Source organism: Garra rufa, chromosome 1 (genome assembly GCF_049309525.1).
Source record: "Garra rufa chromosome 1, GarRuf1.0, whole genome shotgun sequence".
Classification (NCBI taxonomy): Eukaryota; Metazoa; Chordata; class Actinopteri; order Cypriniformes; family Cyprinidae; genus Garra; species Garra rufa.
Genome location: NC_133361.1, coordinates 103,345,702 through 103,365,964, shown reverse-complemented (window position 1 = coordinate 103,365,964; position 20,263 = coordinate 103,345,702). Strand labels below are relative to the sequence as shown.

Below are 20,263 nucleotides of genomic sequence, written 5' to 3'. Positions count from 1 at the left end.
TTATTGGTCTACCATTGACAATAGACTCAACGCAACAAAACAGTGTTGTCAGACCCTCGTCATCTGGTGCCTGCTGCAATAGGACAGTGTTTAGAATGGAACGAATGGTGCGAATTTGTCGCTCCCAGACGCCACCCATGTGGGAGGCGGCAGGTGGATTGAAGATCCACTTTACATTGTTCTGCAGCAGGTAATCAGAAATCTTTTGCTGATTCCATTCATTGATGGCTTTTCTCAACTCTCGTAATCCACCCACAAAATTAGTCCCATTATCTGACCGTATTTCAGAAGGTGGGCCTCTCCTGGCAATGAATCGCTGTAATGCGTTGATAAAAGAATCAGTATCAAGGGTGTGTGCGACTTCGAGATGAATAGCTCTTGTAGAGAGACATGTAAACAAACATCCATACCTCTTTTGTTCGCTGCGTGCCTTCTTGATTAAGAATGGACCGAAGTAATCTATGCCCACTCGAGTGAATGGAGGCTCACATGGTGTCACTCTAGAATCAGGTAAGTCTGCCATTTGCTGGGCTTGCGGCTTAGCTCTTAACTTGCGACACTGTAGGCATGACCGGAGAGTTTGGGTTATGACAGCACGTCCCTTTAGAATCCAGAATCGTTGACGAATTTCTGTAAGAACTCGTTCTGGACCTGCGTGACCCAAGCGAAGATGGTAGTGACGTATAATCAACTGGGTGACGTGATGATTGTTAGGCAGTATCACTGGATGTTTAGCCTCATAAGGAATTGGGGCGTTCATTAGTCTTCCTCCGACACGAAGGAGCTGATCATTTTCATCCCTGAAGGGTTTAAGTTTTAGAAGAGAACGGGGTTTGGTTTGAGTAGATCTGACAGTTCCAGCTTGTACGTAATTGAGAATTGCTAACTCAGCTTGCTGGAGCTCACCAACAGTGATGGGGTCAGAAAGACGCACACTTACTTTCTTGCGTAACAAAGCCTTGAGACGCAACAAGATAGCAGTAGCTCTTTTCAAACGATGCCAACTGGAATATCGTTCCAGTAGTCTGTCCATTGCATTATTCGTTGCTTGGTTTGATGTTACGCTAGCTGTATAGACTTCTTTGCCTCGTTTGATCTCTGCTTCATCTGGCAAGTCATTTATAATAGGTTGAGCAGGCCAATGCTCCTCATCATGTCTGAGAAAGTGTGGACCAGATACCCATCGTTCACTTGCCAAAATCTCTCTCATAGTCATCCCTCGAGAGACTTCATCCGCAGGGTTAGAGGCAGAATCAACATGTCTCCACTGGCTTGATTCCGAGCGTTCCTGTATTTTTGATATGCGGTTGGCAACATATGTCTGGAAACGACAATGCTTGTTTTTAATGTACTGAAGTACAATAGTGCTGTCTGTCCAAAAGAAAGTCCTTTCAATTGGAATCTCTAAGTGTTGCTTGATATGCTGATCCAGCTCTGTTGCAACAACTGCTGCTAGTAGCTCCAGTCGTGGTATACTAACTGGTTTGATTGGAGCAAGTCTGGCCTTTGACATCACCAGCCTGCAAGTGTCGCCAATCCTGATATATGAAACAGCACCGTAAGCCAATTCTGAAGCATCGGAAAAGTGATGGAGCTGGGTCGGTAACAAACAACTAGTGGATGTCGGTTTAAGGCATCTTGGAATTGTCAATGCTGATAACAGAGGCAAATCATTCAACCATCTGTGCTATTGTGCTGCTATATCCACTGGTAACTCCTCATCCCAGTCAACTTTCATGCGGCACAACTCTTGAAAGATTGCTTTAGCTTTGAGCACGAAAGGGCTGGCAAATCCTAAAGGATCATAGATAGAACTGGTAGTGCTCAATACACCTCTCTTTGTTAAAGGCTTGTCCACTGATTTGACATCAAAGGTGAAGCAATCTCGTTCTACGTCCCAAAGGACGCCCAGTGTTCGTTCAAATGGCAAATCCTCTTGGTCAAGGTTCACCTCATGTAACGATTTTGCCCAATCGTCGGCTGGTATTGATTTCATCACTTCCTTAGAATTGCTTAACCACTTGGTTAATCTAAAGCCTCCACCGGCGAGCAATTCCCGAAGTTCGGAAGCAAGTTTAATGGCGGCCTCCTCTGTTGGCACTGACTTAAGGCAATCATCGACATAGAAATTTTGCTTTACTGTTTCCACTGTGTCATCAGAGAAGTTTCCACGATTGTCCTCCGCCGCTTGTTGCAAGGCAAAATTGGCAGCGCTAGGACTCCAGACACCTCCAAACAGGTGAGCCGTCATACGATAATGCTTAGGTGGTTTGTTCGGGTCGTTATCTTCCCACCACAGGAAGCGAAGCACATCTCTTTCATCAGATGGCACACGAACCTGATAGAACATGCTCTCAATGTCCGCATTTAGAGCAATGGGCTCCTGTCTGAATTTGAGAAGTACTCCTAGCAGCTTATTGGTAAGGTCTGGGCCTTGATATATGTGGTCATTTAATGAAGTACCTTGGTACTGTGCAGCACAATCAAAGACGATACGAACCTTCTCCGGCTTACGTGGATGTAGCACTGGATGATGTGGCAGGTACCACACGCAGCCATCTTTTCTGTTAATGTCGATGACCTCTTCCGCATATTCTTTCTGCAGAGAGTCTCTAATACCCTCTGTATACTTGTGAAGCAAAGTTGGGTCTTTCTTTAGCCTCTTTCCTAAAAGGTCTAATCGATGCTTGGCCATAGTGTAGTTATTGGGCAGTCGAGGTGGGTGTTCCTTAAATGGGATAGGAAGAGTGTAATGACCTTCCTCTTTGACTGCTTGTTTGTTCCATAGGGCCACAACTTGCTCATCAACTACTGACAGCGAGTCGTTGTTCACATGCACTGGATCATCCAATTTCCAAAATCTTTCAACAGCTTGTTGTAAAGAATGATCAGCTCGAATGAAATTGGCAGAAACAGATGTAGAGCCGTCAGCTACTGGTCTATGAAGTGTCCATCCCAGGCCAGTCAGAATTGCATATGGTTCACCAGACTCACCACAGCGTGTGTCACGAGGAGCAAGTATGTCTGGTTGATCTAGACCTATTAGAAGGTGAACCTCATCAGCTAGATCAGCATCGGGGAAACTGATTTCATCCGCAATTTCCCGCAGATGTGGCCATTGAAACACCTCCTGTTGCGTGACTAGGCTATCCAGACTTATGTTTAGGTGATCCCGACAGAGCACTCCTTTTATCAGGAAAGAGTTCCTTTGTTGAGCATCTTCAACTTGCAGATCCACTGCTAAGGTGACTACATTGAGGTTTTTGGTCTCCATAGTGTTCAGTTTAATGTTGACTTTGCGTGATTCAAGTTTAAGAGCATGAACTAGCTTCTTAGAAGCAAAAGTCCCATTGGAGCCACTGTCAAGCAAAGCAAAGACATTCATAGAGAATTGTTTGTGTCTGTCTGAAACCACTACAGGCACAATGGGAAGTGCAACCTTCTTTTGACTGACTTCAGTGCATTTTCTGGTGGCATGTGCTTGAATGGTTTGTGGCGGGTCAACAGCTGGCTCATCTTCAGGAGCTTGATTGGTAGATTGGGTTTTGTCATTGTTAGAAGCTACAATGGCAGAGTGTAGCCAACTGTTGTGCTTTTTCCCACATCCAGGCACCTTGCATATCCAGCTGCGAGAACAGATTGTGCTACGATGACCCTTCATAAAGCAGTTAAGGCAGAGCTGCTTTCGTTGAACAAAGGCCAAACGCTCTTGAACAGACAAGGCTCTGAAGGCTTGACACTGGTTCAGGAAGTGTCCGTCGGTGCACTTTGGACATTTAAATGTTGAAGTTACCTTTGGTGAGGATGATGTGGTAGATCCATTAGTAACTGACACTGTTGCGAATGTCTGCCTTTTCTTATTGAAGCTTGACTTTGCATTTGACTTAGAACTCGCTGGAGAATTTCGACCAGCAGGCTGAAGAAGATTCCCAAAGATAGGATCAGCTCTCTTAGCGGCTTCAGATTCAACAAGACTGACTACATCATCCAACTTTGGTAAACGTCCAGATTTGATAATCTCATAATTTATTGAGAGCCATCTTTTCTTTATGTCTTCAGGAAGCTTTTCCACAATCAGTAGCAAAGTACGTCCACCATTCAGCTCATCCTCACACTTCATTGCCTTTAAAGTGTCTCGGCAGCTACACAGAATGTCTGCAAAACTTTGCAACTGCTTGTTGTCTTTAATGTCATTGTGGTTAAGCACCTTGTCAACCCATGCTTGTGATATTGCATACGGATTGCCAAAACGTCTTTTCAGAACAGCCATGGCTTCTGCATAGCCCAGGCTAGAGTCAGGGTTGTACAAGCAGTGTGAGATAGCATCTCTAGCTTGACCGACAGTGTACTGATGCAGACGAGTAAGTTTTTCTTGATCTGGCACTGACTCTTTGTCAATGACTGAGGAAAACAATCTGATGAACTGCCAGTACTTTAAGGGTTCTCCATCGAATTTGATGATGTCAACAGGTGGTAAGTGCATGGAATCAACATGTGACTGATACTGTTGCCTTGACAGCTCTAGTAGTTGACATAAGGAATTCTCATTTACTGGTGAGAATGATGGACGAAAGTTAAGAGATGGGTTACCTGAGACAGGAGTTGAGAAATCTTTGTTTCTTGTCGATAATTCAGCCTTTCGTCGATTTTCCTCCATCTCAGTGTCTTTGAATTTCAGTAAGTCTTTTAATCCCTCCATTTCAAATTCAGCTTGCCTAAGTTGTAGTTTAAACTCTGCACGCAGACGTTCTTCTTGTTGAGCTAAAAGAACAGAGAACTCTTTATTTTCTTTCTCTTGAAACTGGGTAGATAGATGGTCTACAGAAGACATTTGCGGTTTAACAGCTTCGTCGAGCATTTGCTGTTCCTCTCGAAAGTTTGATGCATCAGAAGATTCCATTGATTGCTTAAACTCTTCAAGCCAGCTTAAGACTGTGTGCTGGAAGTCTTGCACATCCCGCAGGACGGACATTAAATAGCCCTTAGAAGCATCAAGGTCATCCTCATCTTCTAATGTTTTATGGTATATGTCATGAATCTGTTGAAACCGCATAACAGCCTCCTCCAAAGCAGCAAGTTTCATCTCTACATCTTTAGGCTGATCACAGTTCATAGCAGTTGTAATCTGTGTCATCAAACGTGTCACTGCAGCCTTTGCACCTCCACGTTGACGCTTGAGGTCCTTTTGTTGTTGATCTGGGGTAGAACTTTCTTCTGTTTCTTGGTCCATGTTGTTATTAATTTATTTCTTCCTCGTGTTTGACTTTAATGTTACCCGTGAAATGATAACATTAACTTGGATCTTGATTTTGGTTTTATTCCACTAGTGCAGAACTCACACGGTACACATTTTGGTTGTTGTTGTTTTACTTGTTGTTAGAATAGTGTACATATGTGCATACGTGCGGTCAAACTGTAAACAGAAACAGTTCACAATTAATATCCAGATATTTTTTTTACATCACATATGCATTAAACACTATCACATTTAATACAAACAGATTTTTTGTCCCTTTTTTCTTTTTTTTATGAACAATCTCTACTGTAACAGACTTACGTTAAACTTTGCTAACTAAATGCAGCTTATTGCATGAATATCTCAATGTTCAGTAACACAAACGAACAACATATGTCTACACAAACAGCAAACACGTGTATAATATTAGCCGTTTAGGCGCTAATCACAAATAGCGATCTTCATAATTAACATCAGTATCCTCAAATTACTTAACACAAATATTACTCACCACGCTGGGAATATGAAGTAGATGTATGTACTTTCACGTGTAATCATTAGTTTAACAAGCTACAGCCGAACAACATAGCTCTTTTCTTTTGCAATCACATGAGTTCACCGAAAAACAACGTTCTTAAAGGGGCAGCGCCCAACAAAGGTCAAATCTTTTAAAATCTAGTTTATTCAACAAATTGATGACTTTTTTAAAAAAGTAAAAAGCAATAAGAGCAATTTTAATAGACAAAAGTGTAATAAAATTGGAACATGCATTTATTAAATTTTCTTTTACACTTCATTTTAGTGATGTTTCATTAACAAATTTCAGGAGGAGCTCGCGCAGATAATTAACACGGCCAATTCATCATCAGCAATCACTCCCTATCCAGTCACTCTCCCTATCCAATTACTACAGTCCCTTTAAATAACCAAGCAGTCCTACCTTCAGCTATCTCTGATTCCAGCATCCCTCCCACCCCCCCTTTTTATTTATCTTCACCTCCAGCAAAGGGGGGGAGCGCTATTGGGTTTGGGTCAAATGCCGAGCTCGGACCCCTCTCCCTGGGCAGGGGGAGTGCCCCGGGCTCGGGAATGATTACCGAGCTCGGAGCCCTCTCCCGGACAGCATGCCAAACACACGCTTAACTTTTACGCTGTTTATTATATGCAAAAGCGAACTAGTGAAAATCAGTTTTTCGACATCGTTGTCATGATATTTCTCCATTCAGAAGAGGATCTGAATTTATCAGTCCACGTTTATCATTTTTAATTGTACAAGAAAGTGTGAGATAACTGTTTTTTTATGATATGCCTGATCACAGAGGCATATTACAAACACACAACTCACTGTCTTCAGTACAACAAACTTTAGGTCTGGAGGATAAAGTGGAATACTTACACTAGTCTCTGTGTGGCGTGCCATTGTGTTTTTTAAGGTATTGTGTATTTTTAAGAAGCCAGATCTGCTTTGCTGTAGTAGTTGAATCTCCACTTCAGTAGTCAGCTGTACTGGGTACTTCATGAAGTCATTTGTTTCTTCACCTTTGAAATGTAAATGTTTTTTTGTTTTGTTTTTTAAATATAAATGTTTTTATAAATGTTTCATATCATGTTAAATGCATGTTTGAGGACTCAGATGCCCCCAAATTTTTGAAAGGGGGTTGTTTTGGAAGTGGTAAAAAAAAATAAAAAATCCTGGAATCCTCTTCGGATGTGTGTTTAGCATAACATTCACATGCTTTACATTTTAAGTAATTTATCTTTATCTTAGCCTTTTTGGTACAAACAAAACAAAAACAAAACATTTTTGGTGGGTCACACTGTGGCCTCAGAGCTTCTCCCTTGCTGACAAAGAAAGGTCTAAATAAATAAATGTCTTTGTAAATAATTAAATGTAGACATAATGCAGAAATAAATACGAAATTAAGTAAATATTAAATGAACATGGAAAGAAACAATTGTGGACAAAGATTGTCAGAAATACATGAATGAATAAATGAAAGAATGAATGAATGCATTTTGGAAAAAACAAAATAACACTAGATAATTAATTAAAATTATAAATACCACCATTTGTAAATATTTGTAAAATAATATTTTTATAATTTCTTTCTTTATATATTATTTAAATATGTATTTCACCAGGAAAAGAACTCTGAATACCATTGACATAAGTTTTATTGTTCATATGTGTTTCCCTGTAAACATCAGTGCACTTTTTGGATTGTAGACACAGAAGCGCGTGAACAGGACTTTTATTTTGATCTGGTGGTGTGACGTCATAAGGCTGTGCCGCGCTCCTGCATCAGTGTTTCAGCTGAAGAAAGGTTTGTAGTCTTTATCATTTAAAGTGCTTAAATTCATGCAACGCGTTTAGTCTATTTTATATGTTTTACAAGCGATTTAAACTTTATAACTAGTGCATGTGACATTGTAATATTTTATCTAATAATGAGCGTTATTTATTGTGTGTAAAGCTCATCCACAGATCAGTCTGATTTCGTTCACTGTGTAGTGATTCAGATCATCAGAAACTCTGAGTCAATTGAAACGGTTGCTTCACAAAATGATTCACTGTTTCGAATCGCCGCTCTCTGAGAGACCTGCTGCTCAAAACACTGTAAATACATCGAGAACAACCAACACAATGATACCTTTTACAATAAATTGTTTTTTACAAATGTTTTTGTTGTTGTAATGACAATCTTAAAATACAATGGCAATTTTTAAAGTGTGTAATCAATTAAATGGTATACTAATCATTAAGTCATCAAAACTGAATAGTAGTTTTGAGTGTTTGTCTAATCAGATCATTTAAGACCAAAAACTATGACTCTGAATCCCTTAGCTGTGCACTGACTAGTGAACTAGGGCTGATTGAGACTTAAAAAAAATTTCACTAAGATTTAATTTTTTCTTTTTTATATTTCTGTTAATTATTCTCATCTTAAACAGGACACAGTTTTCAAACACAAACACACAAAAATTCTGGTGGAGCAACTAAGATCCACGCGACACTTATAAAGATGGTGTTTATTAAAGAGGAGAGTGAAGACGTGAAGATTGAAGAAACATTCAGAGTCAAACATGAAGAAACTGAGGAACAAACAGGTTGGATTTCATTCTCAAAGCTGAATTATTCTATAAACTCATTTTCTCGATTCATTTGCCATTGGCAGGTGTTTTTCCACACTGTTGCCCTCCTGCAGCTTTCTTTTTTGAAAGAATTTCAGTTTCATTTTTTTCTTCTTTTAGTTCTTTAAGTTCTTTTAGTGCTCTGGTTTTTGAAAATACCAGAGACTTCTTGATGAAGAACTTGAATAATATATGATTAAAATCAAGTATTTCTTTATTTTCAGTTTTTTCTTTTTTTGTGTGTGTGTGTGTGTGTGCGTGTGTGTCCTCCATATGCTTTTGTTTCTGCATTCGCATTTGTCATACATTTTATATAACTCATATAACTGTGATTTCTTGATTGTGTGCTCCCTCTGTTGCTTTGGCTAAAAGGGCAGTGTTGGGGTTAGTTACTCAAAAAAGTAATATATTACATATTACATATTACTCTCAAAAATAGTAATGCCTTACTTTACTTTATTACTCCCTGGAGAAAGTAACTAGTTATATTACTAGTTATATTACTAGTTACATTTTTTTTTCTTACACAAAAAACTGTTATTCTAAACAAAAAAGCATGACCTACTGCGTGCATCCAGTGCATACGCGATCTCATAAAGCTCTTATAACACAATGGATATTATGCACAATTAATCTTTCATAAAGGTCTACGTGTGTGTTGTGATTCGTAAGCACGCAATATTCAGCACTGTTCAAAACTTTTGAGCAGTGAGTGAATTCTATCTTAAACACCATTGATTGGCGATGCGTTCCAAAACTCAGCAGATGGCTACATTGCTCATGCTGCAAACAAGTTTTAAATCGAAACTGCCTATTCTTGCTCTTTCTAATCATATATGTTGTTCTTGCTGCTTTTGTGCAATAGATGAATAACATTTATATATATATATATATATATATATTTTATGTTTAGATATTTCTATATTGCGGGAGTCCCGCGAATAATTTTATTTTCCCGCATCCCGCACACACACACACGAGTCTCTACCCGCCCGCACCAGCACACGCACTTGTCCATCAAGTTTTGTCCCGCGCCGCACTCTGTTGCGTTGGGTCCCGCGGGTTTGCAGGTCTCTATTTGCAAGTGGGATGCACTTTTTTCCAGGGGTTTCAGTACAGCGTAATCGATATTGGGTCACCAGGCAGGCGTGGCCTATTTGAGAATTTGCATAGGTCACCGATCATGCGCAGTTAGGGAAAAGCAATTTGCTTCAAATACCTCCACTATTGCAGGGCTTTCGTGCACTTCATATTCATGATATACAGTATCATGAAATACCTGTCCACAATCGCAGGGGTTTCGTGCACTTCATAATTATATTCATATACAGTATCTTGAAATACCTGTCCACGATCGTTTATATTCATATACAGTGTCTTGAAATACCTGTCCAAGATCGCAGGGGTTTCGTGCACTTCATAATTATATTCATACAGTGTCTTGAAATACCTGTCCACGATCGCAGGGGTTTCGTGCACTTCATAATTATATTCATACAGTGTCTTGAAATACCTGTCCAAGATCGCAGGGGTTTCGTGCACTTCATAATTATATTCATATACAGTGTCTTGAAATACCTGTCCAAGATTGCAGGGGTTTCGTGCACTTCATAATTATATTCATATACAGTGTCTTGAAATACCTGTCCAAGATCGCAGGGGTTTCGTGCACTTCATAATTATATTCATATACAATATCTTGAAATACCTGTCCACAAATGCAGGGGTTTCGTGCACTTCATAATTATATGCATACAGTGTCTTGAAATACCTGTCCACGATCGCAGGGGTTTCGTGCACTTCATAATTATATTCATACAGTGTCTTGAAATACCTGTCCACGATCGCAGGGGTTTCGTGCACTTCATAATTATATTCATACAGTGTCTTGAAATACCTGTCCACGATCGCAGGGGATTCGTGCACTTCATAATTATATGCATACAGTGTCTTGAAATACCTGTCCACGAACGCAGGGGTTTCGTGCACTTCATAATTATATGCATCTTGAAATACCTGTCCACGATCGCAGGGGTTTCGTGCACTTCATAATTATATACAATATCTTGAAATACCTGTCCACGATCGCAGGGGTTTCGTGCACTTCATAATTATATGCATCTTGAAATACCTGTCCACGATCGCAGGGGTTTCGTGCACTTCATAATTATATGCATACAGTGTCTTGAAATACCTGTCCACGAACGCAGGGGTTTCGTGCACTTCATAATTATATGCATCTTGAAATACCTGTCCACGATCGCAGGGGTTTCGTGCACTTCATAATTATATACAATATCTTGAAATACCTGTCCACGAACGCAGGGGTTTCGTGCACTTCATAATTATATGCATCTTGAAATACCTGTCCACGATCGCAGGGGTTTCGTGCACTTCATAATTATATACAATATCTTGAAATACCTGTCCACGAACGCAGGGGTTTCGTGCACTTCATAATTATATGCATCTTGAAATACCTGTCCACGATCGCAGGGGTTTCGTGCACTTCATAATTATATACAATATCTTGAAATACCTGTCCACGATCGCAGGGGTTTCGTGCACTTCATAATTATATTCATATACAATATCTTGAAATACCTGGCCACGGGTTTCGTGCACTTCATAATTATATTCATACAGTGTCTTGAAATACCTGTCCACGATCGCAGGGGTTTCGTGCACTTCATAATTATATTCATATACAATATCTTGAAATACCTGTCCATGAACGCAGGGTTTCGTGCACTTCATAATTATATGCATACAGTGTCTTGAAATACCTGTCCACGAACGCAGGGGTTTCGTGCACTTCATAATTATATGCATACAGTGTCTTGAAATACCTGTCCACGAACGCAGGGGTTTCGTGCACTTCATAATTATATTCATATACAACATCTTGAAATACCTGTCCACGATCGCAGGGGTTTCGTGCACTTCATAATTATATTCATATACAATATCTTGAAATACCTGTCCACGATCGCAGGGGTTTCGTGCACTTCATAATTATATGCATACAGTGTCTTGAAATACCTGTCCACGAACGCAGGGGTTTCGTGCACTTCATAATTATATTCATATACAATATCTTGAAATACCTGTCCACGATCGCAGGGGTTTCGTGCACTTCATAATTATATTCATATACAATATCTTGAAATACCTGTCCACGAACGCAGGGGTTTCGTGCACTTCATAATTATATGCATACAGTGTCTTGAAATACCTGTCCACGAACGCAGGGGTTTCGTGCACTTCATAATTATATTCATATACAATATCTTGAAATACCTGTCCACGATTGCAGGGGTTTAGTGCACTTCATAATTATATTCATGTACAATATCTTGAAATACCTGTCCACGATCGCAGGGGTTTAGTGCACTTCATAATTATATTCATATACAATATCTTGAAATACCTGTCCACGATCGCAGGGGTTTCGTGCACTTCATAATTATATTCATACAGTGTCTTGAAATACCTGTCCACGATCGCAGGGGATTCGTGCACTTCATAATTATATTCATACAGTGTCTTGAAATACCTGTCCACGATCGCAGGGGATTCGTGCACTTCATAATTATATTCATACAGTGTCTTGAAATACCTGTCCACGATCGCAGGGGATTCGTGCACTTCATAATTATATTCATACAGTGTCTTGAAATACCTGTCCACGATCGCAGGGGATTCGTGCACTTCATAATTATATTCATACAGTGTCTTGAAATACCTGTCCACGATCGCATGGGATTCGTGCACTTCATAATTATATTCATACTGTGTCTTGAAATACCTGTCCACGATCGTTTATATTCATATACAGTGTCTTGAAATACCTGTCCAAGATCGCAGGGGTTTCGTGCACTTCATAATTATATGCATCTTGAAATACCTGTCCACGATCGCAGGGGTTTCGTGCACTTCATATTTATATTCATATACAGTATCTTGAAATACCTGTCCAAGATCGCAGGGGTTTCGTGCACTTCATAATTATATGCATACAGTGTCTTGAAATACCTGTCCACGAACGCAGGGTTTTCGTGCACTTCATAATCATATACAATATCTTGAAATACCTGGCCACGATCGCAGGGGTTTCGTGCACTTCATAATTATATTCATATACAATATCTTGAAATACATGGCCACGGGTTTCTTGCACTTCATAATTATATTCATACAGTGTCTTGAAATACCTGTCCACAATCGCAGGGGTTTCGTGCACTTCATAATTATATTCATATACAATATCTTGAAATACCTGTCCAAGATCGCAGGGTTTTCGTGCACTTCATAATTATATTCATACAGTGTCTTGAAATACCTGTCCACGATCGCAGGGGTTTCGTGCACTTCATAATTATATTCATACAGTGTCTTGAAATACCTGTCCACGATCGCATGGGATTCGTGCACTTCATAATTATATTCATACTGTGTCTTGAAATACCTGTCCACGATCGTTTATATTCATATACAGTGTCTTGAAATACCTGTCCAAGATCGCAGGGGTTTCGTGCACTTCATAATTATATGCATCTTGAAATACCTGTCCACGATCGCAGGGGTTTCGTGCACTTCATATTTATATTCATATACAGTATCTTGAAATACCTGTCCAAGATCGCAGGGGTTTCGTGCACTTCATAATTATATGCATACAGTGTCTTGAAATACCTGTCCACGAACGCAGGGTTTTCGTGCACTTCATAATCATATACAATATCTTGAAATACCTGGCCACGATCGCAGGGGTTTCGTGCACTTCATAATTATATTCATATACAATATCTTGAAATACATGGCCACGGGTTTCTTGCACTTCATAATTATATTCATACAGTGTCTTGAAATACCTGTCCACAATCGCAGGGGTTTCGTGCACTTCATAATTATATTCATATACAATATCTTGAAATACCTGTCCAAGATCGCAGGGTTTTCGTGCACTTCATAATTATATTCATACAGTATTTTGAAATACCTGGCCACAATCACAGGGGTTTCGTGCCCTTCATATTTATATTCATATAACGTTACAGTGTCTTGAAATAACGTTACCTGTCCACGATACCGTTGTAAACCATGATTTATTTTGCGCTAAATAGACGCTACACGTTTTACATTTCTATAACGGCTGTTTTTTTGTTTTCGAAAATCGTTTAAATTTAAGATTTTAAAACGTAAAAATAACCTGTATGACTGTGTTGTCCTTCATTATCTATCAGTGCTGATCCTAGGTTTTGAAATGCCCGCGCAAAAAAACCGACTTACTACGCATGATCGGTGACCTCTCTTAATAATTTTTTTTTAGAAAGGGGCGTTTTCCCAACGCCCCCAGGGACGCCCATTTTACGTCGTGGTAATGAAACCCCTGGAATTTAGTGAGTCCCATTTGCAAGTGCCGCTCTGCTGCTGGCTGCCGGGTGTCGACCAATCGGTGATGGTAATTTAATGATACCTCGTGCCAAACCCAGACCAATCACTGTTCCATTCACGCCCCCCTCCCCTTCCCTTCTGTTCTCTGTGTTGTCGTGTGCCTTGTGTGTGATGAAGGTGCTACTGGCAAATGTAACGCAAGTAACTAGCTCGGGAAAACTGTAATAATATTACAATTTTCAGACGAGTAATGCCTTACACTACTAGTTACTGAAAAAAGTAATATTATTACAGTAACGCGTTACTTTGTAACGCGTTACACCCAACACTGTAAAAGGGTAACAGTGCAGTGGGACTCAACACCTCTTACAGGTGCTTAGTGGATATAGGATGTAGTTGTATGTTAGTTTTGACACTTTACATGTTTGATGTCTGTTGTTTTTTGTCATTAAACTGCGGTTAACTTTTATTTGTCTTTTTTCACCTTAGAACTAATGGCACTGAAAGAGGAGAGTGAAGTACTGAATGAAATAGAAGAGAAAGATCATGATTTCATAAATGAAGAAAAATCTTTTAGTTGTTCACAGATTGAAAAGACTCCATTAAGAAAAAGGACTCAAAAGACCGGAAAAAGTTATTTCATCTGTCAACAGTGTGGAAAGCATTTCGTTCATAGAAGAAGTCTTAAAACACATGTTAGGAGTCACTTTGGAGAGAATCCCTACACATGCCTTGAGTGTGGACAGAGTTTCCATCAAAAACAACACTTTGAAGACCATATGAGAATTCACACTAAGCAACCCTACACATGCCCTCAGTGCGGAAAGAAGTTTAAACATAAAGGACACTTTGAAGACCACAGAAGAGTTCACACTGGAGAGAAGCCTTTTACCTGCCAGCAATGTGGAAGAAGTTTTAACCAAAAAGGAAACCTTAACAGACACATGAACCTTCACACTGTAGAGAAGCCTTACACCTGCCAACAGTGTGGAAGAAGTTTTAACCGGAAAGAAAACCTTCATTGCCACATGACCGTTCACAATGGAGAGAGCCTTTTCACCTGCCAACAGTGTGGAGTAAGTTTCAACCAAAAGGAAAGCTTTAACAAACACATGGAAATTCACAATAGAGATCAGTCTTACACATGTGATCAGTGTGGAATGAGTTTTGATCAACATGAAAACCTTGAAGTCCACAAGAGAACTCATAGAGAGAAACCCTACACCTGCTCTGAGTGTGGAAAGAGTTATTGTCGAAAACAACAATTTAAAGACCACATGAGAATTCATTCTGGAGAGCAGCCCTACACATGCCCTCAGTGCGGAAAGAGGTTTAATCATAAACAAACCTGTGAAAACCACATAAGAGTTCACACTGGAGAAAAGCCTTTCACCTGCCAGCAATGTGGAAGAAGTTTCAACCAAAAAGGACACCTTGACCAGCACATGGGAGTTCACACTGGAGAAAAGTCATTTATATGTGGACACTGCGGAAAGAGTTTTAGAAATAAAGCAGCATTTAAATACCACATGAGGTTTCACACATGAGAAACTAGTTTTATGTCATCCAGTGTGACATGAGTTATGTAATAACACCAGAGAGAAGCCTTTGCTGTACCATCACTGTGGAAAGATGTGCAGAAACAAGATTATTTTGAGGTTCACAGAAGCACCTCTGATATAATTCAAGATATCTGAGCAGTGAATTTGGGCTTTGTGTACACCTGGGTTTAAAATGTGTTTTGGTTGATCAGGTCACAAATAGAAAAGGATTCAATAAATTGATAAATGTATTAATGCAGTAATTGCATTAATAAATTAGTTGAAATAAGCAAATGAGATAAAGTGTAAAAAGTTTTTGAAAATGAAGCATTGATGGTAATATGTAATAGTAATAGCAGAGGAATAGTGATAAAAATGAAAATGGTGTATAAGCAATGATTCTAAGTTGCAATCAAATAGGAAATAAAATATGGAGGTGTGGAGATATAACTGGGGTCCCATTAAGTGTGAACACGGGAATACATGATTAAATGTAATAAAAGGCAAACACTTACACATAACTAGAGAGTGTTTTGTTTTCTCACCTGAGCTCTTTCTTCCTGTCAGTTTGTCTGTCATGTTTGTCTTAAGCCCATGCCATCTCTCTTGCTGTAGAAACATTTGATTTCATAATGGACTCTTCAATGGTGAGCAACATGGGTATTTTTTCATCAGGAAGGTTCAGTAAAATATCACCACACCAGAGCAACTCATTCTCAGTGACGGGAGCATTGTGATCCTGCACCAGAACTAGATGACTGAAGGACTGAATTACCTCTGCTCCTCCAATCTGTATCAGGACTGCCATGATGTTTTCATATTTCAAAAATGTTGTAGCCATTCAAAGAGAAATTAATAGTTTTATAAGTGAAGCTAGTAATGCTGTTTTTTGAATTTGTTTATTCATTATCTGCTGACATCTTAATAGATTTAATTGTCTTTAATTTGCAGTTGATTTCAGTGTTACTCTTAACAGTAAGTAGGGCAGATTATGTAAACAGTCATATTAATTTTATCAAGACATTCAAGTGGCAGACCGCTGCTTGGTTTCAACCAGACTCCGAGACAATGGAGGCACCATTTTATCATTTCTAGATAAACTGAGCAGCACATCGAAACACACCACAAGCGCTCATTGTCGTTAATTGTAATGATCTTTCGCCGTTAAATCCTTTGTTATTTTTATCTAGAGCCAATCTATATTCCAAGATGATCTATGATAGTTTATGCTGGCTAGTGCTGGTCTAGGTTGGTTTAAGCTGGTATAGTGCTAGTCCAGACTGGTTCATGCTGCTATAGTGCTGGACTAGCTAGTGGACCAACATATTCATTCTGTTTTCAAGCAAAGCGATTGTGTCTCCAACAAGACAGCATATTGATTGACAGGTTTCCATCACCTGATCCTGTTTTGTTATACTGATCCAGTGCCATTAAAGAAGAAGTATTATTTAGTGCAGTTTATTTACTGCTTGTCTGTAACTTCTCAGAGTGTCTGTCTGACACTGACATCTAGTGGACGTTTTATTATCTGCGACTTTACAGACTGGCAGACAAACCTGGTTCCCTTCCGAGGGAACTCTCACCGCGTCCCCTAGGGGTCGCTATTGGGGAACGCTGCAGCGTGACTCGTGTCTGAAGAATGCATAGAAAAACTCCATGAAATGGCCGGCGACAGCGTATGACGTCACTGCGGCGCGCACGTCGCTGCTGGTGCGTCACTACCGGGCGACACAGTATAAAGAGTCGCCGAAGTAAACATACACCCTCTTCGCTGTCTTCAGCCTTCTCTTTGTCTAGGAGTGCATATTCTCTCACCGGAGGCCTGCTTGTGACGTGTGTGGTAATCTGATACCCGCACTTTCACACCGCCCGAGCTGTGAGGGGAGAACGCAAGCAAGATTACCTCTTGAGAGAGTAGAATGCGATCGGTGCATTCATTGCTTGTTTGTAACGAGAGGCACGCTCTCATACCCACTTGCTACGACTCTCTGCTACGTGGGTGTGATAAATTACAGCTCGTCCAGCTCCCGAGGGACTAATGGGCTTATCGCGAAAACGCAGTACGCAAAAGAGGGAGGTGAGTTTCTCTGTTCCTCATTTTGCATGAGTGTGTTTGCCTCTCGCGGCATTAACAGATGCATTCGCGGCGTCGCCAGCGGCTCCTTGCTCGTTTTATTCCCGAGGGAATTTGGCGTCTGGGCGGAGTTTGTTTAGCTCCCGCGGGAGCCGAATATGTGCTGCGCGTCGCGATTGTGGAGTTAATTAACTGCCATAAAATATGTGTGCATGTATATGTATATACATATGTATGTTATGTATGCTTATATGTGTACATATAAAGGGGAGAGATTTTCCTAGACTAGTTCGACCATGATTATGCAGATCATGGCAGAACAGTCTTATTAACTACAGCTGTCTGAGGCTAGCTGTATGTTAACTCTCCCTACTTTAGGGCTGGAGGCTTTCAGTCAGTTTTACCTCTGGTAGTCCTTCCTACACATACAGATATCTGCGGATATCTGTGTGTGGGCTTACTGATTACTTTTTGTTTGGAAACAGAAAAGTAGTTCTTTTAAGCTCTTGCCTAGATGGTGCTGTCTCCCCTGCTAGGGTTTAAATAGACAGCCCACTCTGCTGGGTCGGGCTGTTTTCAGGAAGACTAACCGGAGGTCTTTCACTGATCTGTTAGTTTTTCCCAGGCTCATTGGCCTTTCTGGATTTATGTGATTTGGGCTAGGTAGATCACTGCCTTTGAGTCCTTCACTCCATGAAGGCCCAGGTCCGAGCCCTACAACATGAGCTCCCTGCACGCAGCGGTTCTTATGTCCCATAAGAACCTCCATTAACCGATGGTCTGGATTTTAACTCCTTAAACAGGTTTTGTTTAAGTTTGAGTTAAATGCAGGACACTCATGGGTGAGTACGATCCATATTTTTCTTTTAATAAAGAAAAAGAACTTAATACTGTCTCAGGCCTGTGTGTTGTGTTTTTTGTTTTCAGAGAAAAACACGACGAGTTCACGGCGGATGCTCCCCCTCTGATCCTACGGGTTATGGTTACGGCAGTGTTCGTCCTATCCACGCCACAGGTCGTGCGGTAAACCACCCTTCCAGCATATGTTAGACATAGGACTTATGTCCTCTTCAAGGTAAGCTCCCTAAGTTTCTTTCTTAGGATTGCCCTTGGCATGTTTAACATTTGTCCTTTGCAGGCCTTTTTCTGAGAATCCCTCTTCCAGACTCTCTCTGTGGACTTTAGATCCTGTGAAGTGATCTTATCAGCCTAAGGTTCTTTCCAGCACCTCCTGAGTTTTGTCTCTAAGGAGCAATTTCTCAGTTCTCCAGTATCTAAGTAGTACTCCCCTTTTCGCGGAAAGGGTTTATTCAGAGTACCGCTTCTCGCTGACAAGCCAGGCTTTCTCCCCGGTTCATCTGGGTTAGGAGCCTGTCCCTCTTGTCCAGGCTGATTCTCACTCTTCAGGCTCACACTCGAGCTGGGCTCTCCCCTTCCCAAGGGTCCCTAACGAGCGCCCCCTCGACGGGATGGGCGTTCCTCCCTGGCCTTCAGGGTTAGGAGTCTATCCTCATAAGTTCCTGCTCCGGGGGATTTATGTCCCGTTGAGACAGGAACATAAGTCCACCTAGACTGGGGTCTGTCGATCCCCCTGTTAGCCCGAGGGCAGGGTCGATTCGACCGAGGTAGTACTCCCCTTTCTGCAGAAGGGGTTTATTTAGAGTACTGTTTCTCATTGACAGAGCCAGGTTCTCCTCCCGGTTCATCTGGGTTAGGGGCCTGTCCTTCTTGTCCAGGTTGATTCTCACTCTTCAGGCCTCACGCACGAGCTGGGCTCTCCCCTTTCCGAGGAAAGGGTCCCCAATGAGCGCCCCTCGTCGGGACGGGCGTTCCTCCCTGGCCTTCAGGGTTAGGAGTCTGTCACCATGACTATCCAGGAGCTCCCTTCTCAGGAACTTGAAGTAACTTTAGTAGCTCCCCTTTCCGCGGAAAGGGTCCTCTCAGAGCTCTTCAATGACAGCAGCTCACCTTAATTCAAGGTTCGTCAGTAGCACCACTGTCGTGTGGACAAATTCCCCTTTATTTGGGTAGAATCTGTCATCAGGCTTCCTGAGGCAGGTATGATTGCTCCCCTTTTTGAGAAAAGGGTTCCTCTCGAGCGCTGCTCCTGGCAGGAGGAGTAAGCTCCCCTTCTGATGAAGGGTGAAATCAGAGCGCTGCCTCCTGGCAGGCGGGTTTTCCTCTCTGTTAATCAGGGTTAGGAGCCTGCTTGCGCCTGACTTCCGGGTCGAGTGTCACCTCCCCTTCAGGCTTTATGACTAACTAGGAGTTACCCCCTTTTTCAGGACCTTGAAATGACCTCGGCCGCTCCCCTTTCTGCGGAAAGGGTCCTACTAGAGCACCACCTTCTGGCGGGTGTTGGCATTTCTCCCTGCTTCTCAGGGTTTTGAAACCTACCCTTAACATGCTAGAAGCGAAGGCTCCTACGATTGAAGCCTCCTCAGGCTGTTGGCAGCTCACCTTTTAGGGTTCCCTCAAAGCAGCGCCACTGCCGCATGGTGAATTTTTCTCCCTTGGCTAAGGAAGAAATAACCTATCTTTCTCAAGGTCCTGATTTGAGCACGTTCGCTCCCCTTCTCAAGGGTCCCATTTAGAGCACGGCTCCTAGTGGGATGAGTATGCTCCCCTTACAAGGAAGGGTAATTTCTGAGCACCACCTTCTCCTAGTAGGCATCCATGTGGACTGGGTCTAGTATGCTCCCCTTTACACTAAAGGGTCCCTTCAGAGCATTGCCCTTTTTAAGGACGGATGTTCCTCCCTGCAAGTCGGGGTTAGGGGTCTGTCCGCTGTCTGCGTCCACTATATGATGGTCAGTAGCTCCATGATTTCATCAGTCGACTAACAGTTTGCGGACTGTCTGTCCTGATTGGGGTGTAGCATTG

General features: G+C 41.3%; 1 protein-coding gene across 1 annotated transcript; it reads left to right on the top strand.

Annotated features, from left to right (window-relative positions):
* Nucleotides 1-8,188: 8,188 nt before the first annotated feature.
* On the top strand, nucleotides 8,189-15,827 carry LOC141341194 (uncharacterized). Its single transcript, XM_073846346.1, has 2 exons — nucleotides 8,189-8,344; nucleotides 14,255-15,827. Exons 1-2 carry the CDS (start codon nucleotides 8,260-8,262, stop codon nucleotides 15,310-15,312), a joined length of 1,143 nt encoding a protein of 380 aa, XP_073702447.1. The 5' UTR covers nucleotides 8,189-8,259; the 3' UTR covers nucleotides 15,313-15,827.
* Nucleotides 15,828-20,263: the final 4,436 nt, after the last annotated feature.